This window comes from Mauremys reevesii, linkage group 1 (genome assembly GCF_016161935.1).
Source record: "Mauremys reevesii isolate NIE-2019 linkage group 1, ASM1616193v1, whole genome shotgun sequence".
Lineage (NCBI taxonomy): Eukaryota > Metazoa > Chordata > Testudines > Geoemydidae > Mauremys > Mauremys reevesii.
Genome location: NC_052623.1, coordinates 266,220,140 through 266,246,906, shown reverse-complemented (window position 1 = coordinate 266,246,906; position 26,767 = coordinate 266,220,140). Strand labels below are relative to the sequence as shown.

Sequence of the window (26,767 nt, the reverse complement as noted above, 5' to 3'; positions counted from 1 at the left end):
TCCCACCGCCCCAGGGCTCAAGAGCTGAGTGGGGTTGAGGGACCATTACACAAAGCAGCGGCGGGCGTGCCCGTGCCGGCCGCCCCTGGGGACAGAACTGCCCCAGACCCCCACTGTCCTGTCCTATCCCGCCCCGCCCTCTGGGCACCCAGGCTCGACGTCCCCTCCGCTTTGTGTGTGGCCCCGCCCTCCCCCATTCCCGAAAGTTGCCGAGGCCCCGCCCCTCCCCATGCCCGAAGGTTGCCGAGCGGGGGTCGTGCCGCCTCGGCTCCCGAGCTGGCGTTTCCGGAGATAGCCGAGGGGCTCCGGCCCCTCCCCTCTCCTCCCCTCCCCTCCCCGGCTGCTGCTCCCGCCGCCGCCTCCCCCTCCCCCGTGGCCGGCCCGAGTCAGTGCCTGACTAGCTCGGCGGAGCGGCTGCTGCGGGGCGGATTCTGCAGCTCCTGAGCCCGCTCCCTGACCCTTGCCCCGGCTGCGCCGGGCCCGCAGCGCCACCGGGCTATCGCGCCAAGCGGGGACCCTAGCGCCAGTGTGCGGCTGCGGCGGCGGCTCCCCCAGGGGACGCGGGGCGGCCGGGGGGTCCGGCTCGGATGGCGGAGGGGACCCAGCCCCAGCAGCAGCAGCAGCAGCTTCTCCCCGGCGGCGGAGCCCCCCGGGGCGTGAAGCGGGAGCCGGAGCTGGAGCAGCCCATGCCCGGAGGGGACGGCGCCGAGACCGGCCACAGCAAGCGGCTGAGGACAGAGGCGGAGGCGGGCGGCGGCGGCGGCATGCAGGTAGCGGGGCCCCGGGCCGAGCGGGCAGGCTGCGCTGGGGGCCGGCAGGCGGAGCCGGAGCGGGGTCGGTGCAGGCTCGGGGGGCGCCCGCCAGCTGCGGGACACGTAACTGGGTTGTGTGGGTCAGCGAGACCCTTGCATCGGAGGAGCGGCGGGATCGGGAGCTGATCCTCTGGGGGCACCCGGCCGGGCCGATGACCGCGGGGACCGGCTCGGGAGAACGGGGGGAAGGAGCCGGCCAGGTGGGCTGTGGGAAGGAGGAGGCCGGCGCTGACCTGGGTAGGGATGGGACACTCTCCGGAGCCGGGGGGCACGGGCTGGCCTAGGGCAGGTGGGGGAATGAGATTGGAGGGGGATGGGGAATTGACCCACGACCCAAATCAACTCCACACCAGCAGCTTCATGGTCCCTGCAGCAGAAATGAAGCCGATTTCCCGAGAGGTGTTTTCGCCCTTCTTTGTCCAGTGCCGAACATAATCCAAAAAGTTACTGTTTCTAGTGGAGAATACAGTGCTGATTCTGGAGAGTGGCCCTAAGGATATCAGTGTTTCGATTAAAGGCACACTCAGACTGTTATTTTTACTAGCACTCTCTTAAATAACGGAGCCTTTTTTTTTAAATTCCTTTAAAAACAAATTTATACAGGTTTTTGTTTGGTTGTTTCCCCCTGTTGTATTGATTTTTGTAAGGGTCTTCTGAACAACGAAGAAACTGATGGGCTATATAAGAGAAATTGTGAAACTGACCACATGCAAAGTGATTTCAAATGCACAATGTAAACAAACTGGATAAAAATCGAGACATATTTTGTTAATCTAGTTATAAATAATACCTCAAATAACTATTAACAACAAGAAAATGTATAGGGTTTTCAAACCTGATATTTTCAAGTTGATGTCTTTTATTGTTCCATATGCCTATGTATTAAAAAAAATTAACACAACCTTAAAAATACGCCATTCCATCCTATAGTTTTGATTTTTAACTACTGACTTTTCTGATGTTAAAGGTGTAGTAATATCTAAAACTGTAAAGACTGTTGTAGAATTGTTGGTATCCAATGTGGGGACTGCCCTCCTTTAACATATTTTCTTTTGCCGAATCACTGTCTGTTGCACTGAGTCACTGGATGCCTGTTTCTATCTTGGGTGCCTCAGATTGGTGACAGCTGCTTATTGTGGACTTCATTTACTACTTTTGTTGTTGTTGCTGTTTCTTCTGCTTTTTCCAGTTTTTAATGAATGGGAGAATATAGAAAATAAGAGTTCAGTGCTAGTTTACAGGATGGGAAGAGGAGTCTTGGGGTTGGAGTATTCAGTGTATGGAGCAGAGGTGTCTTGGATAACATGAGGGAGCAAGGAGGATCTCATTCGTAATCTTAGAGTCTGCTCTCCCATAGATATAGATGGGCATGAGTTTATGAATTCACATGGGTACGTCATCACAATATACTATTTTAATTTATCAAGGGTATGTTTCTTCCGGGGACAGTCTTGTTTCTCTTCTTCACTGGGCCTTTCGTTCCCGCACGGCTGGATATTTTCTCTCTGATTGTAGCTTCTGTGTACTGTATCACAGTCTGTGTAATGGCAGCGCTGCCCTGGGAGATGCTACGGATGGGAGTGGCAAAGGCAAATGGTTTGGCCATCGTGCATGTGTGTTTCTAATAATCAATGACACTTAACCAGATCTTGCTCTTGTGTGTTTGTAAATAATATCTGATTGGAGATGCAGCTGGTAAACCAGAGGGTATTTCTGTAGCATATGTGGATTGTTCCCAGGATTGGCAAAAAGAGCACTACCTCTTATTATTAGAGTTTGAAGGCAGATATGTCAGAAGACTCTTTCGTGTGCTTTCTTCCTGCCCCTGTATGTTTTGATTATCATTAATGAAACGTTCTCTCCTTTTTCAGATGCATTTGTTTGGAGTGTTTTTATTTTTATTTTCTCTCTGGAGATATTTTACGCAGTGTGTTTCTGCTAGAGAAGTAAGCGGGTGGTCTCAGTGCTTCTTTCTGCTGTTTTTTGCATTGAATGTGTTGGAGCTCTTTGAAAATAACGAGATTTATTCATCATATTTTTTCTGTTTGGGTTGTGGTTTTTGTTAATAGTCTCTGAAGGGAGATTTGTGTCCCATTTAACATGTTTCTCTCCTGATCCCTTCCCAAGTGCCAATACAATTTTTCTTCACTTTTATTTTCTGGTTATTTCCAGATTGGATGTTGGAGGCTTCTTTTTAACTACCTTGCAGCAGGAAGTATTTCTTTGGAGATCTCCTGTGTGTCTGGCCCTTCCTGGTTATCTCTCTGTGTCTCGTCACACTCAACCCCCATTTTCCCTCGTATCCCTCCTTTCTCACACCATTATATCAACTGAACTTGATTTGGAACATCACACATTCAATTTGTAATGCCCCTTGCTCCTCCAGGGGCTGCCAGGAAGCACACACCAGGGGCGGCTCCAGGCACCAGCACGCCAAGCGCATGCTTGGGGCGGCAAGCCGCGGGGGGCGCTCTGCCGGTCACCGCGGGGCCGGCAGGCAGGCTGCCTTCGGCGGCATGCCTGCGGAGGGTCCGCTGGTCCCGCGGCTTCGGTGGACCTCCCGCAGGCTGCTGCCGAATTCGCGGGACTGGGGACTTCCCGCAGGCAAGCTGCCGAAGGGAGCCTGACTGCTGTGCTTGGGGCGGCAAAACCATCCTCTGATTCATAATTATTATCTAGCTTGATAATTATGAATGAATACATGAACAGTCTGATATGAACTTCTTCCAGCTTTTAGGAGTTGAAAGCCAGGACATATGTCGTTGTTCTTGTGTACACACATGAGATGCACTGGTTTGGTTAAATAATGGTGGCTAATTTGGTTTACAGTTAGTTTACCAATATGTTTGTTCACACAAGCGTTTGCTCTGATTTAACTAAATTAAATAAACTAAGGTTTTAAATTGAACTGGTGCAACTTTTGTGTAGAAAAAGGCCCTAAAGTTGGGCAGAGAATGTATTTTTGGGGGGGGTGTGTGTACAGTGCCTATCGTAATAGGACCCTATTCCCTGATTGGGGCCTTTAAGTGCTACCACAATACAAATATTAAATAATATCTCTGAATACAGGGGCAGCTCCAGGCCCCAGCACGCCAAGCGCGTGCTTGGGGCGGCATGCCGTGGGGGGCGCTCTGCCAGTCGCCGGGAGGGCGGCAGGTGGCTCTGGTGGACCTCCCACAGGTGTGCCTGGGGAGGGTCCACCGAAGCTGCGGGACCAGATGACCCTCCGCAGGCATGCCTGCGGCAGGTCCACCAGAGCCGCGCGACCGGCAGAGCGCCCCCTGCGGCATGCCGCCGTGCTTGCGGTGGCGAAATGTCTAGAGCCGCCCCATATGAATGTTTTCCATTCAGGTAATGTAGGCAGACATACAATTCTAGCAACATGGGGAAAAAATTACATTAAAAGTCCTCTTGATCCGAAGTTTCACATGATTATTTTTAGGCCAGAGGAGAGTGGTTTGTTTATTTTTTTGGAAGGTTTTTTTGGTGGTTGGGAGTGGGCCAGTGGAAAATTTGAGGCTAATCAGACAAGTAACTTTTGAGTTATTGTTTTGAGAAAAATTGATGGTTCTTAATGTTTTGGAAATTTATTCTTATAACTACAATGCCTTAATGTAAAAATTTAATACTTGATTTTCCATCATGAGAAAGACTGCCCATACACTTTTAACTTTTGAAGTCACTAATTTTGTAGCAAATCCTCCATGTATAAATGAGGCATGATGCTTGCAGAAGTTATGAATTGTGAATTGCACATATATAGGATCTGTAAGTATCGGAGATTTTATGGAAGCTAGAAATAATATGAAACCACTGACCTTACGTTGTGGCTCCTGCAGATCTTTTACAGTCTCTAGTTACTATTCCAGAGGTCCTAAGCTTCGTAGCTGCTGTCTTCAAAACATTGAGACTGTGCCTGTAGAGCTTGTAAAGGTTGTGAAGGGGTCCTGAACTGCCATATCTATCACAATTTCCTTTATGTTAAAGCATTACGTATTAATGTCACCATTAGGCAGACAGTGAATCGGAATAAGGAAGAAGAGCGTAATGTTGTAATAAATCAACTCCCAATTACTGAAAAATCGTAACTCTTCCATAAACCTAATGATGCTTTTTTGTCTGTATATGTAGAATTGAAAAACTAGGTCACAAAGAGAGACTCAGGATAGTAACTGGATATTGAGAGGCTACTGCTGGGGACAAAGTGTGCGTTAGGTGCTAATGTAACCCCTAAGTATATTGAATTTCTTATTCTTCACTCTCTCTCAGCCCTGGCACTAGCAGACAGCTTACACAGTTAGGGTTTCATTATCTAATCCATCTCTGATCAGCCTGGATAAGCCCTGTTTGGTCGGTGCTGATCTTGTTAGTAGGGTGGTGTAAAGCCGCTTGAGCTGGGATTGGGACAAATCGGATCATAGCTGGTATCTGTATCTGGGACATATTTCTGTTAATCAGGCTGTGGGAGGGGGAAAGAATTAGCCTCAGCAGAAGGTCCAACATAAGCTGCTTCTGTCTCCCTGTGGCCTGTAAGTGGCAAATCTGCTGTACTGGGCCAGTAATGTGTCTTGGGAGGGCTTGGATGCGTTTGCAAACTTTTAAAACAGAGTCCCAAGTGCATTGTTGCGTCATCTGTTAACCATTTAAATACTGTGGTGTAAGAATGTAACTTTCTTTTTCTGGGAGTTTTGCTGTTCCGAAGAAGTGATTCATTGGTTCACTTGAGCACCAGTCCCTCTGCTTGATCCATTACTTCTCCAAGAGGTTGCCTGTTGTTCTAATTGAAGGAAGAGTGCCACTGAGACAAGAACATCTTTTATTTTTGTGCTGGGTTGGAGGAGACACATGGGTCATTGAACTGGGAAGTGTGCACTCTTTCTCCTTCTCTTGGAAGTGGTTGGGGGGAGACGAATGGAATTGAAAAACATCATTAGCATGGAAAACATTGAGTTGGACATGTCCTCCCTGCCCTCTTCATTTTGGTATTAAAGGAATGCCAGCCAAATGGGATGCACAGGTTCTTGGTCACCACTGGAGAAAATGGTCCAAGTGCTTCTCTTCTGATTGGCCTGTGAAGGGGCTGAATTACTCACCCACACCACCCTTTTGTGTTTTCCACTTAATTTGGGGGTAACTATCTGTCTGAATTTGCCTTGTTTTGTGAATTAAAACATTTTTGCTTCTGTTAGGAACCTGGTACTGGTGGGGGTGGTGGTACTATGAATCTGCTAGTAAAATCTAGCTGGAGACTTTATTTTACAGCACATTTCTTTTGGGAACAACCCATATGGCACCTGCATTCAGTAGCTCTGTGAGGCATGTAGAAGGAATTGCCTCTTGTCAGCTATAAATCTAAGTGGGCATTAATGGGTCTTTAAGGTGTGTGCTAAGCAGGCCACTGATGTTTTCAATGCTAATGATGCTTTTTCTCTTTCTTGCCATTCTTGCATCCTCCGACAACAGGAGCAGATGGTTTAAGGAGAATGCTGTAGAAGATGCACACTGGGCTTGGACTTCCCTCCTTTTTGTCACGTACTCAGTGGCCAGCTCTGTATGAGGGATACCAGGAATATAGAATATTCTAAGATAGAACTGAGCTTCATTTTCTGTATTAACCCCTGTCTGAGGCTCAATGAGGGATGTAAAGGGAGTTTAACTGGGAGACTAGGTTTATAGAAGTTTTTGGATGTGAACAGGCATAGGGGGAGGGATAGCTCAGTGGTTTGAGCATTGGCCTGCTTAAACCCAGGGTTGTGAGTTCAATCCTTGACGGGGCCACTTAGGGATTTGGGGCAAAATCAGTACTTGGTCCTGCTAGTGAAGGCAGGGGGCTGAACTCAATGACCTTTAAGGTCCCTTCCAGTTCTATGAGATAGGTATACCTCCGTATTCATGCTGATGTGGAGGTGCATAATAACCCATCCTCTGATTCATAATTATTTCTCTGTTCACTTTTATTCTCTGGTTTTTTTATAATCTCTATATGGATGTTATAGTTGCCTCATAGGTGAAACCTGGGAAGGTTTTATATATTCTTCCCCAGGTTTAAAGGGAGCCTTTGGGAATAGACTGAAGGCTGTGACTGGTAGAGAAGCCGGGAGCTCTTTATAGCTGGCTCTTTCCCTCCTCATTCAGGAAGATAAGAAAGCCCCGGGTAAATCAGACTGATGCAGTAGAACACCAAGAGAATCTGTCAATATTTCTCTGGATTTTAGAGGTGTGTGTTTAAAGGTGGGATTGCAAGTCTAGAAGCCAAATCAAGGTCTGTTTCTTCTCGGGGCCGTTTTCTTTCCATATACGGTTGGGTGCTCTATGAACAATTATTTTATAATATTTCCAATTAGAAACAGCTGGATGTTTGCATTTCACAGAAATTCTGGGATTGTTGTGGCCATTTTGAAAACTTTATTGCCCACTTAACCAATGAGGTTCATAACCAGGGTAGCGTGGTACTCTGTGTTATTTCCAGTGGTTTCATTTGCAGAATCTCCATTTCACAATACACTTGAGTTCACACTTCGGGTTTCATAGTTGTTGTGGAGAAGGAGGCACTAGTCCAGAGGTGGACAAACTTTTTGGCACGAGGGCCACATCTGGGAATAGGAATTGTATGGTGGGCCATGAATGCTCACAAAATTGGGGTTGGGGTATGGGAGGGGGTGAGGGCTCTGGCTGGGGATGGGGGCTCTGGGGTGTGGCTGGGGATGAGGGGTTTAGGATGCAGGAGGGTGCTCTGGACTGGGATCAAGGGGTTTGGAGGGCAGGAGGGGGATCAGGGCTGGGGCAGAGGGTTGGGGTGTGGGGAGAGACTCAAAGGTGCAGTCTCCAGGCAGTGCTTACCTCAAGCGGCTCCAGAAAGCAGCGGCATGTCCCTTCTCTGTTGGAGCGCTGGAGGGGGCCATTGGAGTGCGTAGGAGCCAGAGGGGGGCCATGCCGCGACTTCCAGGAGCCGCGTGGAGCAGTCCCCGACCCTGCGCCCCAGCTGGAGCACTGGAGTGGGGCAAGCCCCAAATCCCGCTCCCCACCGGGAGTTTGAGGGCTGGCTTAAAACGGCTAGCAGGCCGAATCTGGCCTGTAGGCTGTAGTTTGCCCACCCCTGCACTAGTCACTTGGGGATTGTAAGATGCCAGAGTCACATGCTGGCTTCCTGCCTTACTCCAATCTCTCTCTGTGGCTGTATTTACACTGAGGATTTTCCCATTGTTGGTCTAGCATTATAGTGAAAGCATTAGTGTACATGGGGTGCAGATGACACAGCTGAAAAAATGCAAATATGTAGTATACACTAGTGATTCCACTGTTGCTAGTACTGCTGGGGTCAAACTGGGGCTGGACTAACAGTGGGAGAAGTGCTGAAAATTCTCAGTATAGGCAAGACTCTGTCATTCAATCAGCTGGTGAGTCTGATAAAGTTTGAGCTGTCCTGTATAACTGGATGTAAAAGTTAAGAGAGCAAAAAGTCTGGGAGGAGATTAGCAGGTGCTTTGGGTGGCATGGCAACCTAATATTTAATTTCCCCATATGAAATATTAATTGACTGCATTTGTGTGTATAAAAAGCCTCTTCTGAGATATTTCAGCTAAGGGATTAGAGGAGCATCCAGAAGTAAAGTGAGAGAGGCAATTAGAGCTAACCAGTTCCAGTTCACTGAAGCATTCTGTTGATCTACATGTTGCAGTGGTATTGAGGTGACTCTGGAGTGTAGCTGTCACGAGATAATCCCACAGTTTAGGGATTAAAGCCACTTGGCTGAGTTTTGGGCCTTAACTCCCTTTGCTCTCCAGTGAATTTCATTTTGACCACAGTCACTTCTGGATTTAAGAAAAACGCTCTGTATTGTCTCAAAACACTCCACCCTCCCCTTATATCAGTTTTGCAGTTATACACACATTTCTATACTTATGGCTATGGTGACTCAACCTATTGCAACCCTTGCTATGCACTGGGCTTTACTTTACTTTACTTTACTGTCTGATTGTTTTGTAACATGGATTCCCACTTGTGGGCTGTCTCCAATAGAGTGACCAGACAGCAAGTGTGAAAAATCAGGACAGGGGCTGGGGGGTAATAGGAGCCTATATAAGAAAAAGACCCAAAAGTTGGGACTGTCCCTATAAAATCAGGACATCTGGTCACCCTAGTCTCCAAATTTTTAGGCAAGAGCATGTGAAGGATCCCAGTACCATCATCATCTGCCTTGTCACGCAGACATATGGTACCTAGTGAATGCTACCAAAGTGGCTCTATTGTTGGACTGGAGTGGGACAGTAGCTGTATGGAAAGATATGATGTGCTCAGATGGCTTAACGTTCTGGTTAAGGCAGCAGGAGTTGTGGAAGAAGCTCCTAGTTTATTTTGTGAGGAATGGTATCCAGACTTGAACATGGGCCTCCTATAGGGCAGTGCAAAGAAAGCTCTTGTGGCTCCTGCTGGCTCAGTCGCTGAGAGACTGGGATCCTATCCGCTAGCACCTCGTGGTAATCTGGGGTATGTGGGAACAGGATGTTTCCAGTCCATGTGAGCTAGGAAGTATGGGACTCAGACTTCTGCTTGGATGGGTCTCCTCGACAGCAGACTAACCACCCCACCAGGGCCGCCCAGAGGGGGGGGCAAGAGGGGCAATTTGCCCCAGGCCCCGAGCCCCACAGGGGCCCCCACGAGAGTTTTTCGGGGCCCCTGGAGCGGGGTCCATCACTCGCTCCGGGGGGCCCAGAAAACTCTCGTGGGGCCGGGCGCAGGAGCTTCTTCGCTCCCGGTCTTCGCTGGCGGGGGGTCCTTCCGCTCCGGGGCGGAAGGACCCCCCGCTGGCGAATTACCGCCGAAGATGGAGCGGGACCCGCCGCCGAAGTTCAGCTCGGTCTTCGGCGGTAATTTGGTGGCAGGGGGCCCTTCCGTTCCGGGACTCGCTGCCGAAGTGCCCCGAAGACCCGCGGCGGGGGCCCCCCGCCGCCGAATTACTGCCGAAGACCGGGCTGCACTTTGGCGGCGGGTCCCTCTTCGGCGGTAATTCGGCGGCGGGGGGGCCCCCGCCATGGGTCTTCGGGGCACTTCGGCGACGGGTCCCGGAACGGAAGGGCCCCCCGTCGCCGAAGACCCCAGGCCCCCGGAATCCTCTGGGCGGCCCTGCACCCCACCCCCACCCCTTGCTAACCAGTCTGATTGATTGTGTGTCCCCCTGTTGTCTCTGCCAAGGAAGAATTCTTTGCACAGGATAATTGGATGCTTTCTTCCAGGGACATAGGTTAGATGAGTACTGTTTATTTTCCTTTATGGCTGTGTTGCTTTTGCATGATCATAATTGCTTCCTCTGTAATAAAAATACTATTTAGTGCAAAGATGGGATGAACCTGTACTATTAAAAAGCAGAGGAGGGGGATGGTTTAGAAACCTCTCCCTTCCCTCTATTTGTGGCTAAAATCCTAACAGAGGAGCTAAAGAAATGGTTTTATGTAGCGTTTCTGTGTTGTGGATATCAAATTATCTTCCCTAGAGGCTCTTGAGATTCTGGGATCTGGATCTAGATCAGGCTCCTCCCAGGGCCTGGAATGCATTCTGTTAGCTGAGGCTTTCTGCAAGGCTTGTCCTATTCTGTTATTTTAGAAGAATTTTGCAGACATCTAGGGTAATTGCCACCATCAGGGGTGATGTCCAGGAGTGAAATCTCACCAAGGCCTCACTTAAGTCTTATTTTAGTATTGTGTATAATAGTAAAAGGCAGTAACTGGGACCACAGGTATATAATTTACCTGTGGTTGCAGTTTCCTCTCTGAGGGGGATGGGAGTGAAGCTTTAATGTAGAATATGCTCCATCTACCATACAAAAGCAAAACCAAACTCAAGATTTATCAGAGCTGACATTACTTTAGAGTGCAGAATGTGGGGAATGACAAAGTATGACATGTCCAAACTGTCTTCATTCCATACAACATGCCTCAGAAAAATCCTCCATATCTTTTGGCACAGAACAATCTCAAACCAAGATCTGTTGACACAGTGCAGCCAAGAGGATATGAGCACCATCATTGCCAGAAGGCGTTGGAAACGGATTGGCCATGTGCTTCGGATGGAAACTGATTCCATCACCAGAGCAGCAATAAGATGGACACCTGAAGGCAAGCAAAAATGAGGCCACCCGAAAACAACATGGCGAAGAGCTGTGGAAGCTGAGCTGAAAAACATGGGTCATAGCTGGGGAACCATTGAAAGACTTGCCAGAAACAGACAGGAGTGGGAACATGATGACGATGACCTTAGACCAGGGATCAGCAACCTTTAGCATGTGGCCCGCCAGGGTAAGTCCCCTGGCAGGCTGGGCCGGTTTGTTTACCTGCCGCGTCCGCAGGTTCGGCCAATCGCAGCTCCCACTGGCCGCAGTTCACTGTTCCATGCCAGTGGGGGCTGTGGGAGGTGCCACGGGCCGAGGGATGTGTTGGCCGTGGCTTCTTGCAGCCCCCATTGGCCAGTGGGAGCCGTAATCGGCCGAACCTGCAGATGTGGCACGTAAACAAACCGGCCCGGCCCGCCAGGGTGCCAAAGGTTGCAGGTCCCTGCCATAGACTACTGAGGCTTCAGCACTACCCTCTAGATCACTGGCTCTCAGCCTTTCCAGACTCCTGTATCCCTGCCAGGAGTCTGATTTGTCTTGTGTACCTCCAAGTTACACCTCACTTACAAACTACTTGTTTACAAAATCAGACATAAAAATATAAAAGTGTTACATCCACTATTACTGACAAATTGCTCTCGTTCTCGTTTACCACATAATTATAAAATTAATTGGAATATAAATATTGTACTTACATTTCAGTGTATAGTACATAGAGCAGTATAAACAAGTCATTGTATGAAATTTTAGTTTGTACTGACTTTGCTAGTGCTTGTAGCCTGTTGTAAAGGTAGGCAAATATCTAGATGAATTCATGTATCCCCTGGAAGACCTCTAAGTACACCCAGGGGTACACCTACCCCTGGTTGAGAACCACTGCTCTAGATCAGTTTTATCCCAGAAAAGGTACTGGTGATGGGGTCTCCCCCTCCCAAGTCAGCCTGTGTGTCAGTTCTCTGATTTCCTCTGCTGCCTTTTACTTCTGAGTGAAAACCTCATGCGCTTTGGTGAGCATGAAGGATGTTCCATAGGCACCTCTCCTTTCTTGTGAGTACTGGGGGATTCTCTAGGAAACTCACTCTTTGTGTGACACTTCCCCCAGGATTCTGGGCTCAGAGTGAAGACTTGCTTGTTAACTTTCACTACAAGCACTTGCAACTTCTGCCAATCCAGTCAGTGAGAAGCTGGGGTTCTAATATGAGTGCTAAAACCCCTGGGTGATCTGGGATGTTTGAGAACAGTCTATTCCCAGTCCATGTTGTCCAGGAAATGTGGAACTGGAGCTTGAACTTCTTGGGTCTCCTATCTAGAAGGCCAGAACTTCCACTAGTTCAGACCTGAAAACTTGTAGGAACTTGAGGAAATCCCCATTATCATAACACACTGGCTCCAGCAGTGAGGGATTGTATGAAGTAAGTAGCAAGATGATGCATTTGTTTTGAAACTGTTGTAACGGAGCACAGATGCATACAAACATGTGTTTATGGCTTGGCTGCTAACTGAATCCCATGATTGTCTTACTAAAGAAAAACATACTGGAACTCTGCCATTGTAATATAGTGTTTTTGTATGCAATATGTTAACAGAAAGTTAAAATGGCAGTGTCAAGCACTAAGAAGTTAGGAAATGCGCGAATGGAGGTTGCCTGTGCAATCTTAATTCAGCTCCCTTGTGTGTCTGCATTATGGTACAGTCTTTAATTACATGATCACATACTATTTGGACAATGTTCACTGGGGCCCATATCACTGGGGCCACTGAAATCAGTGGGAGATTTGACACTGACTAAAATGGATGCAGCTATTCAATATTTCTTTTTATTCTCATCATCCATTCTGTGGCCCCATGTATTATTTATTGCTCACCATCCAAACCCTGCACTGAATACAGAATTATTAATTTCCTCATGGGCTTTTCTATAGGACTATTCACCATAGTATCTGAATATTTCATAGATGTATATGATCTTATCTTCACAGCAACCCCTGGGCAGTAGGGAGGTATTATCCCCACTTTACAGATGGCAAATTGAGGCACAAAGAGATTATTGTCAAAAGTGTTAACTAAATTTGGGTGTCTGCTTTGGGACATCGAAGGCCTGATTTTTTCAGAGTACTTAGCATTTTTAAATGTTCAATGCACAGCTCTTCACTTGCAGTTGAGTGTGCTTCTGCAAATCAGAGCCTCTGTGTCTCAAATTGCTGACCTAAAAAATGAGGAACACACAATTAGTGATCACCTGTGAAAAGTTTGGTTTGAGTGACTTGCCCAGCATCCAGGGCCTGCTCCAGGCACCAGCAAAGGAAACAGGTGCTTGGGGCGGCCAATGGAAAGGGGCGGCATGTCTGGGTCTTCGGCGGCAATTCGGCAGCAGGTCCCTCAGTCCCTCTTTTCCTCTTTGAGCTGTTGCCGAAGTGCCGCCGAAAAATGAAGTGGCGCGACTGAGCAGCCACCGAAGTGCCGCCGATCGGCTTTATCTTTTTTTTTTTCTCCTTTTCCCAGCTTCGCCGCTTGGGGCTGCAAAAAAGCTGGAGCCGGCCCTGCCAGCATCACACACAAACTTTGTGTCAGAGGCAGGGATAGAATCTATTTCTCCAGGGCAGTATTCACACACCTAAACCACAAAACCCTCTTCCCCCCCCCCGCCCTGCAATCCCCTGCCTCATTCACCACGTGCCTTCAACTTCTGCAACAAACTAGAGTCTTATGGACACTGGTCTCATTCACATACACAGCCATGATTCGTTGTCAGAGCACCCTCCATCCTGTGCACCAAGTGAGGCTGGGATACTGTGCAAAAAGTAGTATGTGATCATGTAATTAACTATTTTATCATACCTATGCATAAGGGGGCTGCTGAATTAAGGTTTCATGGACAACATTAATTCTGGCATTTTCTTAACTTTTGAATTCTTGACTTTATAATACAGCATTTTTTAATGTAATTTCATAACTTAACAGAAATTGTTTTTCAATCTTTTTTTTTAATGTGGAATCATACTGGACCTTCACCATCTCCAATGCTGGGAGCTTTAGATCAGCAGCAAAGACCTCTACAACTCGAGTAACTAACTGGTAGCCTCTATGTGGACCAGAGCCACTAGAGGAGGAGAAGAGAGAGAGGTTGCCAGTAGGTTTTACAATTATTTGCTCACAGTAGAAGAATGTCGACACTCAGGAATCCTGGAGCTTCTTCCGCTCCCGGTCTTCTCCGGCAGGGGATCCTTCCGCTCTGGGGCGGAAGGATCCCCTGCCTCCGAATTACCGCCGAAGCGGGACTCGCCGCCAAAATGCAGCCGGGTCTTCGGCGGTAATTCGGCGGGGGGCGGGGGGAGGGCATTCCATTCCGGGACCCGCTTCCGAAGTGCAGCTGGGTCTTTGGCGGTAATTCGGCGGCGGGGGGCCCTTCTGTTACGGAACTCGCCGCCGAAGTGCCCCGAAGACCCGCGGTGGGGGCCCCCCGCCGCCGAAATACCGCCGAAAACCCGGCTGCACTTCAGCGGCGGGTCCGGCTTTGGCGGTAATTCGGCGGTGGGGGGCCCCCGCCACGGGTCTTCGGGGCACTTCGGCAGCGGGTCCCGGAACGGAAGGGCCCCCCGCCACCAAATTACTGCCAAAGTGGGGGCCCTCCGCCGCCGAAGACCCCAGGCCCCCAGAATCCTCTGGGCGGCCCTGTCTGTCCCTGTCCTCTAGCATGTACCAATTACAGCCTGTGTATCATTGCCTCCTCTCTGCTTCTCACCCCCTGCAATTACAGCCAAGTTACTTCCTCTTTCTCCTCCTCACTGCCTGGGCACAACATTGAGAAAACAGGAGAGACTCCTTGGTCTCATTCCCTGGGCCCAGCACCAGAAGCAGTTGCAGGGAGAGTCTTGCTTAGCCCTTACATCCCTGGCCTGCACGCTTAATGCAGAAGGAATCTTTGGAGAAATTAGTTGCCAAAAGCTAACAAGTGTCTACTGAACTCAGATTTTCTGGAGGCTTGTAATTTAGCCAAATTTAGGTGGATTTTTATGAGATGGCAAAATACACATCCCTGAAACAAGGGCAAACCCCTGCCAGATTTCAAGACTGCTCCAAAGGATGGAGGCTTTACTGCTTTTCAAAAAACGTCTATGGATTTTTTTTAACATGGACAAAACTACATATTTTCCCCAAATGTAATCCTAGTAAATGATTGAACCATTTTTGCTGAAATTTAAAAATTCTGAAGCAGACATCTAGCATGGAAAATTTCAGCCTGAACAATTGCATTTTGAGAAAGCCATAAACAACTGAAAGTAGGATCTTATAATTAGGTTTGGCAGAATTTGATTTTTTTGTTTTGGTAATTTTGCTGGATAATATCAATAATCAATAATATCAACGTTTGTTTCTAAGCATTTTATTTATTTTTGTTGATTTTAAATTTTCACAGTTGTGGGAAATTATGTGGTGGTGAGAGATAAGGGGGTCAGACAATTATTTAATGACAGTAGGTGTTGAGATTCAATATGTTAAAGCTTCATATCTATTAACAGAAATTGTATATTTTGGCATGTGTTGATGACAAAGTAAATATCCTTAAATCAAACTCTAAGTTCTCAAGCAACATTTTTCTTATTTTGCCAATCTGTAAATTTCAAGTATAATTGATGGGAAGTAAGTGTGCGTGTGTGTGCGCGTGCACGTACAGTGAGATTTACTGACCTTTATTGATACAAATCTAATCCTTCCAAGTCTAATTATAATGGAATGTGTTAGGCAACCTTAAAAATAGGCACCCCTACCAACTCTGCCTATAACAATAAATACACACATGAGTGTATAAACTGAGTGTTTTCCTAATGTGTATTCTGCACTCATCCTTCGTCCTCAGGATTAGTTTAAAATAGTCATGATCCTACATCCATTCCCCCTTTCCACTTATCTTGAGAAGCCTATTTCTGGATTCCTGTGTTTCTTGAATTCCTGAGCAGAGTTCAGAGGTTCAGACTGTTACTTGGTTTATCTTTCTATTAGAATATTTTAAGGATTTTAAGGCCCATGCCTGTTTTCTTCCTTTGAGCAAGAGTGGCTATGGGGCACTGCTGTTGTTGGGGGGGAAGTGTGTGAATGCAGACCTTGGTATGGTTTTCAGCGTATGTGGGCACACTGGGTGCGGTGTTGGTGAGCTTTGCAGTTGAACTGTAAATCAGTGAACTTGCTGAAGAGATGTGTTTTAGATCTATGGACGATTCTTGGTTAGGAATCCTTCCCTGGGTTCTCTTCTAATGCAGGGGATATTCGATCTTGGGGCTAGGGACCTCAGTCTGTGTGCAGGATCTGTTGTGTAAAGCATTACAGCATAGTATTTTATATAGTTTGTCATTTAATCATGGAGGCAACTATCACTGTCAAGATACTGCAAAAGAATACAATTAATTGTGAATAGCCTGAATGAGAACTGCTGGTTTATGGGACTGGAGGGCTCATGGGATTAGGAATAGGAAATGGTACTTTTAATCTCTTGGTTGCTACTTTCCAGTTGAACACTAGGTCAGGTAGTGCGGCTTGCTCAGGGGACAGAACGCAGACTCCAGAGACTTTCACCTCGAGGTACCAATTAAGATTAGGCCTAGATTAGTAGTCATTGAAAGTTGTCATTGTCTGATGGCAGTTCAGTCCACTATGTGAAATTACTTGGTAGGGTTTAAAAAGTCACTTGCATGGAGAAGCCTAATCCCTCAGAATTTAAATTTGAATTAAAAAGAGAGTCTCTAGCTACTATGGTTGTGAAGATAACTGACTAAATATGAATCTATACAGTGTGGTCTTCTCGAGTCTGCTGCTGGACACCTCCATTGCTTCTGTTCTTGCTTACAGCTTGCCCATGTAGCAGAATTCAATTAACAAAACTGGTCAATTCATTGCTGCAGTTGAGAACCCTCTAGGCAGCAGTGAATCTGACAATAATTGCATGATACTCATACTGCTGTGTGAAAAGCAGAGGGACAGCAGTAAAGGGAGGCCCCTCTGTAACTGTTCATGAGAGGGGATGATAATCCAAAAATGGATGCAGGGGGAAAAGTAGAGTAGAGGAGATCCTTTGAATTCCTTTTCCTTTATCAGCTCCTAAAGGAGTTGAGGTTTTGGGGCAGGAGAGAGTTCATTCCTCTGTCAGATACCAACTAGCCAGAGGCTGAAGGAGCCTCTGAGCAGGGACAGCCGCACAGTAGGAATCCCAGTACCCTCACTTTTCCTGGCAGGCTTCTTTCTTCTTTTTAGTAGGATTAATCCTCTGTTAATTTTCAAACCCAGTGAGTTGGTTGGTTTGGTTCACTTTCTGGTTAGCCATTGTCCACATTACAAAAACTGTAACACTTTATATCCCTTTAATCCAGGGGTGGCCAAAGCACAGCTTGTGAGCCACATGCAGCTCTTTTACAGTTAAAGTGTGGCTCACGGAGCGCCCCTCCAATGGTGCCCCCCTCATTCTCCATCTACCAGACTTGGGGGGGGGGGGAGAAGAGTGCAGGGCTTCTGCCTTGCTGTGGGCTGGTGGGGCTAGGGGCTTTTGTTAGAGATAACTGGTGCCTGCTTGGGAGGGGTGGGGGCAATTTAAAGGTTTATCCTCCCCCAACAGCTCGAGTTATGCCCCTCCAGGCATTGCCCCCCTTTACTTTTAGTGGCCCCTCCCTGCAGCTTCCAGGCCTTGGCTACACTGGCGCTTTACAGCGCTGCAACTTTCTTGTTCAGGGGTGTGAAAAAACACCCCGCTGAGCGCAGCAAGTTACAGCGCTGTAAAGCGCCAGTGTAAACAGTGCCCTAGCGCTGGGAGCATGGCTAATCCCCACGGGGAGGTGGAGTACCTGCAGCGCTGGCGCCACGACCACACTTGCACTTCAAAGCGCTGCCGCGGGAGCGCTCCCGCAGCAGCGCTGTACAGCTGCAAGTGTAGCCATACCTCCAGCTGTTAGTTCTGTGGGAGAGGCAGCAACAAAAGCAGCAGCTCTCCATGCAGCTCCCAGGTGTTTGCCCCTGCCTCTCCCCTTGGCCACAGTTCCCAGCTTGCTGGCTCCAGCAGCTGCTCTGCAGGGAGGGGACTTGGCAACACCATGTGACTGAGCGGGGCCAGCAAATCCTGGCAAAAGTGTGTGTGTGTGGGGGGGCACATGACCCCACATGTTGCACCCCCCCCATGTGTCACCTCTGGCTTCTGCCCAGTGGGGAGAGAGGGCTTGGGACTTCACCCCCGTAGGGCGTGCCTGCTGGGGCTTGGGGCTTCAGCAGGAGCGGGACTGAAGCCCTGAGCCTGGGCAGGCACCTCCCATGGGGCTGAAGCCCTGAGACCCCCCTCTCTGCAGGGCTGAAGCCCTGAGCCCTGGCAGGAACACCCCAGCTCTTGAACTTCTGAAGATTGTTGTATGCAACTCGAAGGCTCAGTAAGTTTGGCTGCCCCGGCTCTATTCTATGGTAGTTGTCTCGCCCCCATTACCATAGTATCAAGCACCTCACGTTCTTGATGTATTTATCCCAGGGGTGGGCAAACTATGGCCTGCGGGCCAGATCTGGCCCACGGGATTGCCCCCCTGTGGTGCTGTGGGCCCCGCGCCGCTCTCAGAAGCGGCTGGCACCACGTCCCTGGGGCCCTTGGGCGGGGGGGCAGAGGACTCTGTGTGGTGCCCTTGCCTCCAGGCACGCCCCCCTGCAGCTCCTATTGGCTGGGAGTGGGGCATCGCGGCCAATGGGAGCTTCGGGGGAGGTACCTGGAGGCGTGGCAAGGGCAGCACATGCGGAACCCTCTGCCCCTGCTCCCCCAGGGGCCACAGAGCTTCCTGGAGTGGTGCCGGGCTGGGGACAAGGCAGGCATGCAGGGAGCTGGCCCCGGTCCGACGTGCCCCTGCCACCCCAGAGCCGCTTTAGTAAGCGGGGCCGGAGCCCGAACCCCTTCTGCACCCTACCCCCCAACTCCCTGCCCTAAGCACTCTGCCTGCACCTCGCACCCCAACTCTCTGCCCTGTACACTCTCATACATGCCACACAACTCCTGCACCCCAACCCCCTGCCCTGACCTCCCTGCTGCATCCTGCACCCCTGTGTACCCCAACCCCCTGCCCTGAGCCCCCTCATACACCCCACACCCCCTCCTGCACCCCAACTCCCTGCATACAATTTCCCCACCCAGATGTGGCTCTCGGCCTAAAAAGTTTGCCCACCCCTGATTTATTCTCACAACACTCTTGTGAGGTAGGGAGGTATTGTTATCCCTGTTTTATAGATGGGGCAGAGAAGCTCAGAGAGGCTAAGTGATTTACCTAACAGTGGAGCAGGGAATTGAAGCCAGGTCTCCAGAGTCCTAGGCTGGATCTGAACCACTGGGCCAGCCTTTCTTCTTAACATGCACCAATGACTCCTTTGACTGTCTGCAGAAACTGAAAGGTGAGTAGCCCCTTTTACTCTTAAAGGCGAACCTCCAGTATTGGAGGATACAGTGGAGGAGGAGGATGTGTGCTTGCACTGTTGCTGCCTGTGCTGTACCTGTCCAGGGCATAAATATAAGACGTCTTTCTCCAGGGGCTACAAATCCAGCAACTCCTGCCAGCACCAAATTCACTTAAAACTAAATACATATAATGGAACTGCTCCCTATCCCTAGAGATTGCTCCTTTCGTGTCTCTAACCCAGTAACTTATTAAAAGAATGCAGTGTGTGTAGACTTTTTCTCCATCTTTCTTCCAAGTGCAAGATGGATGGTAAGATGGAGAAGGTTGTACCATTTCCTCTCTGCCAGAGTATTCTGCATAGGAAAGCTGTTCAGGTCGTAAGAGATTGGCGCAATTGCCCAACCACATGGCTGATTTACAGGTGTCTTTTCCCCACTCTGTTCCGCCTGTTCAAGGTTTGTTTACTCCTCTTTTATTTCTAGCCCCTAGAGATAAGACTTTCAGACATTAGTGACAACTTGATTAGCAGCTGACAGATGGGCTGGCAAACAGCTTTGGTGACCCAGTGCCTCCAGAAGACTCTATTTTAAAAAATTTTCTCACTATAGTTAATGTCATATCAACACACTGGCATTAGTAATGTCAGGGTTTCTGGTGTAGGATGGTCTACTGGCTGCTGACATCATTTTCAGCTCCCTGTCTAACTGATATGGTGGCTAAAATGGTGGTGGCAGTCAGTGGGCTGTCTACACTAGCGCTCCTAACATTGTTGATGCTCAACCGACATTAGCAATGGTGAGAAACTTTTGGAAAACATCCCTAGTGTAGACCAAGCTTTAATGGAGGCCTGTCATTGAGCATTCGCACACTAGTACTAGGAACACTGACCACAGAAGCAGCGCTATGTCTCTGAGGTGCAACAATGCTCTGCCAAGCATGAGGCTGAAGTGAGCTGAAAGAACTCAGTCTGGAGTACCTACGGTGATGGTCAACAAAGAGTAAATGTGTGTCTTCCCCCCCGCCCCCCCAGCTGGCTGTAGCAGAGGATTGGATGGAAGGAGAAGGTGCAGCGTATCTGTATTTTTTTAAAGGCAACGTGAGCCAACAGGTGGGGGCAGGAGGTGGAGAGGAGGCAACAATATGTTTCAGGCCTGTGCAGTGACAGTCTTCCCTTGCCTCTGTGATCTTAACAAGTAAGTGCATGTTGGCCGTCAGAAACCCGCAGTATTGGGGAGTGAAAGGAGAGACTCTCTTGTAGTGTTATGTTGGGAGAGGCCATTGAAGAATTTGTCTCCCTACTGCCCAGGTGGCCGCTGCTGTTCCTCACAAAGAGAGGCTGTTCTGCCAAGAGTGCTTAAAGTTCCTGTTTCTCGGTGGTTGGAGAACTGGTATCTACACTTACTCTGTGGGTGTGTGTGTACTCAGCACAGCTGAATACTGGTTTTAGCCTCAGTGCAGAACAATGGAGTGGGGGCATAGCTCTTGTAGGCAGAGGCTCCTCGCTCACTCGGCATTGGTATTCCTCTGCCCACCTTTGTAGTCTATATAGACACTCTTAACTTTTCTTTTTTTTCATTTGGACTCTTTTCTTCCCTCTGTGGAAAAAGAGGAGAAAATATTTGTTTTGGTGGCTGCCCTGATTGCCTTTGAGTTTTAAACTCTGACCTTCCAGCTGATGACAGGCTACCCTCCCCCTCAGCGCATGTCTGCAATGCTCTTGTCCGCCTGCACGCGCGTGCTGCCCTTGAAAACAGACTGGACTTATTAAAATCATTGCCAGTTGCCATGGCAGCTGTTGTCGCTGTGGGCTAATAGGAAAGGCAATTACTGCTGCACATCGGAGGAGCATACTGATGGGGGAGGGAGAGAGAGTATCCCATACTGATTAGCTGTGTGACTGATAGACTGGCTGTCATAGAGAACAAGCCATGGAGTGGGGAGAGGCTGGAGATACCTTCTAATAAGGTTTGGCTGAGAATGTTCTATTTTCCAGCTTGTGAGCTAATCCAAATTGAAAGATTCACACCCCTATCATTAGGAAGGGACATCTCTCATTTTAGATTCAGATTTACTTCCGTCCAGCGCAGATCTGCTCATCTGACTCTGGGTACGTCTACACTACCCGCCAGATTGGCGGGTAGTGATTGATCTATCGCAGATCGATTTATCACGTCTAGTGTAGATGCAATAAAATCGATCCCCGATCGCTCTGCCGTCGACTCCGGAACTCCACTGTGGCGAGAGGCGGATGCGGAGTCAAAGGGGGAGTGTCAGCGGTCAACTCGCCGCTGTCCTCATGGCCAGGTAAATTGACCTAAGATACGCTGACTTCAGCTACGCTGGTCGTGTAGCTGAAGTTGCGTATCTTAGGTCGGAACACCCCCCTGCCCTCTGTTACTAAAGCACCATCAAAAATTGAGTCTTGAAGCTAGAAAACTTTATACATGTTGAAGAAATGAATCTGGCCTCTTTCCAGCCATCTCCTCTTCTCCATAAATATCCCTCTTCTCTTCTTTTGCTGAGCCTAACAGATTGAAGGTTATAATGAAAATTAATTCCTATTTTCTTATTGTGGAAAGAATGGCATGTGAGAACTGGGAATAGAAAAGTGTGTTTCAAGCAGGTCACCTTGTCCCCAGCAGCAGCCTGTGTTAGCCCTGTTAGACTAGGCTGAAACACCTTGACTGGTGACTGTAATCCTGTGTCTCTCCACAGATTACATGTGGTCATAAAGGCAACCAATATCTATTTTTTTCTGATGCGTTTGATAGTAACCTCCCCTTCTTTCTGACTTTAAGAGAATGTACAGAATCAGAGCCATGTGCTGAACAGCTTTAAACTATAAAGAATCAATAGTTCCCTAAAATGTATGTGAGTTTGTGTGGGGGAAAACTCTGCTTCCTATTCCAGAATTGTAATATACAGGAAGTAGTTCATTCACACTTGTCAAAGCCCTGCTCCTCTAGATATCAAAACACTGGCTTTCCCTCACCTCTCTGAAGGCTCTTCCTCCCGTCTCTTCTGGGAAACCGATGCCATTTTGTGACTTGGAGACGCTTGGAGGAGGTCTCCTCTAATCTGCAGAAGGTCCATCGTGTAAGAGTTTCTTTTGGGGTCAGAAATTCATCATGATGTCAGCTCTGATGGTTTTGTTCCACTTGGATGAGGAAACAATCCTGGGGATTGGGGAAGGGATATCTTTCTGCCAAACCAAGAAAAAAAACAGCCCTCTCAGAATGGGCAAAATTGGACCTTAAATCCATGTTTCTGTTTGATATCTCCCTCTCTCCACTCCCCATTTCAGTTGCTCTCACAACAGCTGTTTTCAGCTGCCCTCTGGATCTTACCCTTCTGGGATGGCTGTAATGACTCACTCAGTTGGGATGACTTCCACAGTATATCTGATTCTTGCTTCTTAGAGATAAGTACATCAGGAAGAGGAGGAAGATTTTTGGTGCCTTGTTTTAAATCTCTTAGTCAGGATTGCTCTGTGTCTAACTTATTGAGAAAGTACTTTCCTCTCTACATTTAGGTTTTTATCTCCTGGGATCTGATCTGGTAGTAAATGTGGATGATGAGCTTAGTGAATAATATTTCAGGAGGCAGTGGTGCAAAGGTCAGGGGTGGGGATAGTTCCATATGAGTAAGCTTCCTTGTTTCCCTCACCACTGTTCTTTCTTTTCGTTAGGAACAGCCAACATGCCATTTGAGAAACTGCTGGATGTAGTGATGCAGTAATTCCTGTTAATTAAAAGGGGTGTGTGTGTGTGTGTGTGTGTGTGTTCTGAAGTAGAAGTTAGCTTCGTGTTCCTCTCATCTTCCTTTCTCTTCCTCTTCCTTTACAATTCACGAGTTAATGTAATGGGCAGGCTGCTGTTCTTGCAGTAGAATCTAAATTTTCAAACTCTTTGATCTAAATGTGCAAATTATCAATTTTATGTTCAATTTTTAAAAAGGTAATTTTAGTGCTTCCTGTCTAACATGGTCTTTGCTGTTTCCCAAAGATCCCGAGCAGATCTTTACAACTCCTCATGGGCCCTAGCCCTGGAAAACTAGAATAACGATCAACAGAGAGAATACTTAGAGCTTCCTTATCTTTCTTATTTTACAGAGTTATTTGTGGATTTGAGATCGGGTTGGGATTTTTTTGTCCAGTGAACTGGCAACCCAACTCCTTTCAAGGCCCCAGAGGAATCTTCACAACTGGATGGATATCTGTGCTCAAACTGCAGTGCATTGTCAGTTTTCCGTTTGTGGAGAAGGGATGAAGGTGGAGAATGAGCTTTTCCCTAGAGCTTCCAGCAAGTGCAATGGACCCCATCTACTTTCACCTGCCCATTCAGCAGCACTTCTCTGGTCCCAATTCACTTTCCGGACAGATGCTAGAGTAGGAGTCTGTGTTTGTGTATACAGAACAGTGATCGTTCCTGTACTGTGTCAGGGATGGAAATGGAGAAGTATAGGTCGCTGACACAAGCCTGGTGCCACCGTGGTTTAAAATACTCATTCACAAATAATTTAATAGAAGAGTCATTGTGAGTATAAGATATGTAAAGAATTATTTCCAGCCAAGACCAACTTGAGCCTATCAGTTCAGCACATGGTGAGGAGGCGCTACCTTTTGCCTCAGATGCTATAACTGCTGCTTGTGCACATCATCTCACCAAACGAGGGTTGCTGGGTAATGTGGAATATGTAAAAGCATGGCAACCGGATTGGGCTGAGAAAGACTTCTTAGCTCAGGAAATCCTTGAGGCGCTTTTGTCATGTAGCAGATGTGGCAGGATGTGCTGAGTTGAATAGACACTAAAGATGGGAGTGCCTGGAAACTCAGAACTGTCTAAACTTTTCTGGGTTTAAGAATCCAGACCTTTGGGAATGTTTCCAGATTTGGGTCCATTGCAGTGGGGAGAGGGAGAGAGGAAGAGAGTTCTAGAGACGACATAACATTTGCTGCGCCCTTCTGAATGTCCTCCCATCCTTACCAGTGAGGCAAAATTACAACTAATTCCATTAGTTAAGGTATCTGGGATGTGCTGGAGTCTGGGCAGTCACCCACTTTCAGCCTGACTGCCTGAGTGGAGAGGGCAGCATACCCAGGCTGGAGTCTCTCACATCCCAAACTTGTATGCAGTCATGTTCACTTAGCTATTACTGCCCCGCAACTGGGGGCCATTCTGAATCTTGCCCTCTGGTGGCACACCATGGTTCTGCAGGTGTTCTCCCCTTGGCTTTCTCAGGGTTCATGTGCAAGAATACTAAAAGTCGGATCCCCCTTGTGGAGTCTTATTTATTAAGTGTTATCAGAATATAGACCCTTTGGCTCCTTAGTCCCTAACCTTGTTCCTTCATAAGTCAGGAATCCCACAGCCCTCCTTGGGACCTGTGCTATGATCAAGGCAAATGTTCTCTTCCTTGGGTCAGGAGTCTTGCAGCTCTACTTCTGGGGCCTGTGTTGGCAACTCCGGCTGGCTGCAGCCCTTGATCAGTTTCTTTGAGCTGGCCCTGCTGACATCTGTCCTTTTCTCCTAGGTAGGCAGGCTTCTATTTGTCTGCTCACTCTCTCCTCCTTTGGCTCTCTGGAGGCTTCTCTTTTATCCCTAGGCCTGTAACCAATTTAGCCACAGGGCCTACTAGGCATGTGACTGCGATAACTTTCCCCATAAGTGCTTAAAAGGGCCAGTGCCCCTGTGACTGCCCAATGTGGTGATTGTGGCTCTTTTCTAGAAACTCAGTTCCCTGTGCAGAATAGTGCCATATTCAGGTAATAACTATATTTGAGGTTGAATATTTTGAAACTGTTTTCCCCTTTCTCTGTCCTTTGAACCTTTCTCTCCCTCACCTTCCTTCCTGTCCATCCCCCCCCCCCTCGTGTTTTCTTTTTCTTCTTCTGATTTTCCCATATTTACTGGAGCGGCAGAGTAGCTGTTTTTTCCACATGGAAGGGCTGTAGGTTGCAGAGGGAGAATGATTAGGAATAGTCTGTTTTCTTCTGTGTAAAGCTCTAGAGACTGGGCTGTACAGGAACATGTGATTTAGTCTCTTTTCCCTTTTAGTAAGCCCCAGGAAGGTATGTGCAGAGGGAACAACCAGCTGTGTGTAATTAGCGGGGACTCTGATGCTGTTTTAGTGGGGTAGTCAGTTGGGGTTGCTGGTTTCTGTAAGTGTGCATTGGTTCAGAACACATTGGCTGGCAGGACTGTTGTGCTTAGTTCCTCTCCTGGAAAGCGGAGTGCTTTTTTGGCTGGTTGGGCTCCCTGCAGTGAAATAAATGAAACAAGCACTCCATTTGAAATTTGTGTCCCCACACTTCAGGTTTCAACCCCTACCTGCAAATTATTATGAGGTGGCTAACGTCAGTGCACGTTGGTTTTATCTTGCCTGGACAACCTCTTGTAAATGCATCGGGATGTCTGAATTATTCACTTCTCCTTGTCCTGCTGTTCAGGTTGAATTCCTGCTGTGGCTCTGGGGCATTTTGCCAGGCCCTAGGGTGATTGATTCCATTGCTTTGTGTGCTGTATAGGCACAGTGCTCTGTGTATATGAGCTTTGAGGAGGGGGAGAATGAAGATGGGTCATTTGATTGTACATGTGAGTATGCAACTTGAGGTTCAACTACAGGTCAAAAAAGATCTGATGGACTTTTAGTCTCTTGATCTGTGTAGAGAGGTTGGTGGATAAAGACACACTTACCTCTTTAGCAAGGACCACATATCTGGTTTCTGTTCTGAAGGCCAACTGGATTCCTCCGGCATGCTCTTTACTCCTTCCTACCATATTTCCTCACTTTATGTACTCACATTCGACATGACACCCTATGTTGTAGGTATTTTATCCTCCTGGCAAATACTACCCTGTAAAGCCTATCCTTGTCATTCCTTAATTGCAATTTCAGATAATGCATCTCTTGCCCATATCTCCCATTTTCAAGGGCCAGTGTGCTACAAAGCAACCTCAGTCATTACCCATCTCTGATCTGGTGGGAGAGTTTCCCCTACTGTCGAAATGGAAAAAGTTTCCCATCAGTTGTAATGCTGGTTTTAGCAGTCTGAAAAAATTTACTGTTAAATGTTTCCTCTTCAGAGTTCTTATTCTGTCCATTAATTGTCCATTGATCACAGCAACACAGGGCTAAAACACTCCCAATTACTTACACAGGGGTGCAGTTTATAGTTAGTGACGACTATCACTTTTCTTGCTGGGAACTTCCAGACTGACGCACTTAGCCATGGGGGAGACAAAGAGAAAAGGAGCCATCTTTGTCATTCAGTGGTCCCTATTTTGCCTTGTCCCTCAGACTCTTAAGAATAAAGTTCAGATGGCTGCAAAATATCCCTGGAGAAGCCATCTGTGTCCTGAATTTGTTCTCAGATGTTGGCTAATGCTAGCAGAGGGAGAGGGAACTCCAGGCCCCTCCCTCTGCTTGGATAAAGTAGTGCGTAA

The 26,767-nt window shown here is 47.9% G+C and overlaps 1 protein-coding gene across 7 annotated transcripts in view; it reads left to right on the top strand.

Moving 5' to 3' along the window:
• Nucleotides 1-337: 337 nt before the first annotated feature.
• Nucleotides 338-26,767, top strand: part of RBFOX2 (RNA binding fox-1 homolog 2) — a 251,899-nt gene continuing 225,469 nt past the window's right edge. For 2 of the 7 annotated variants that reach the window (XM_039486794.1, XM_039486737.1), the window contains exon 1: nucleotides 342-770. In XM_039486794.1, coding sequence (XP_039342728.1) covers nucleotides 588-770 — 183 coding nt within the window. In that variant the 5' untranslated portion in view covers nucleotides 342-587. Of the gene's footprint in view, nucleotides 771-26,767 lie in introns of all 7 variants that reach the window. The other 5 variants (XM_039486767.1, XM_039486760.1, XM_039486751.1 and 2 more) reach the window with 4 other exon arrangements.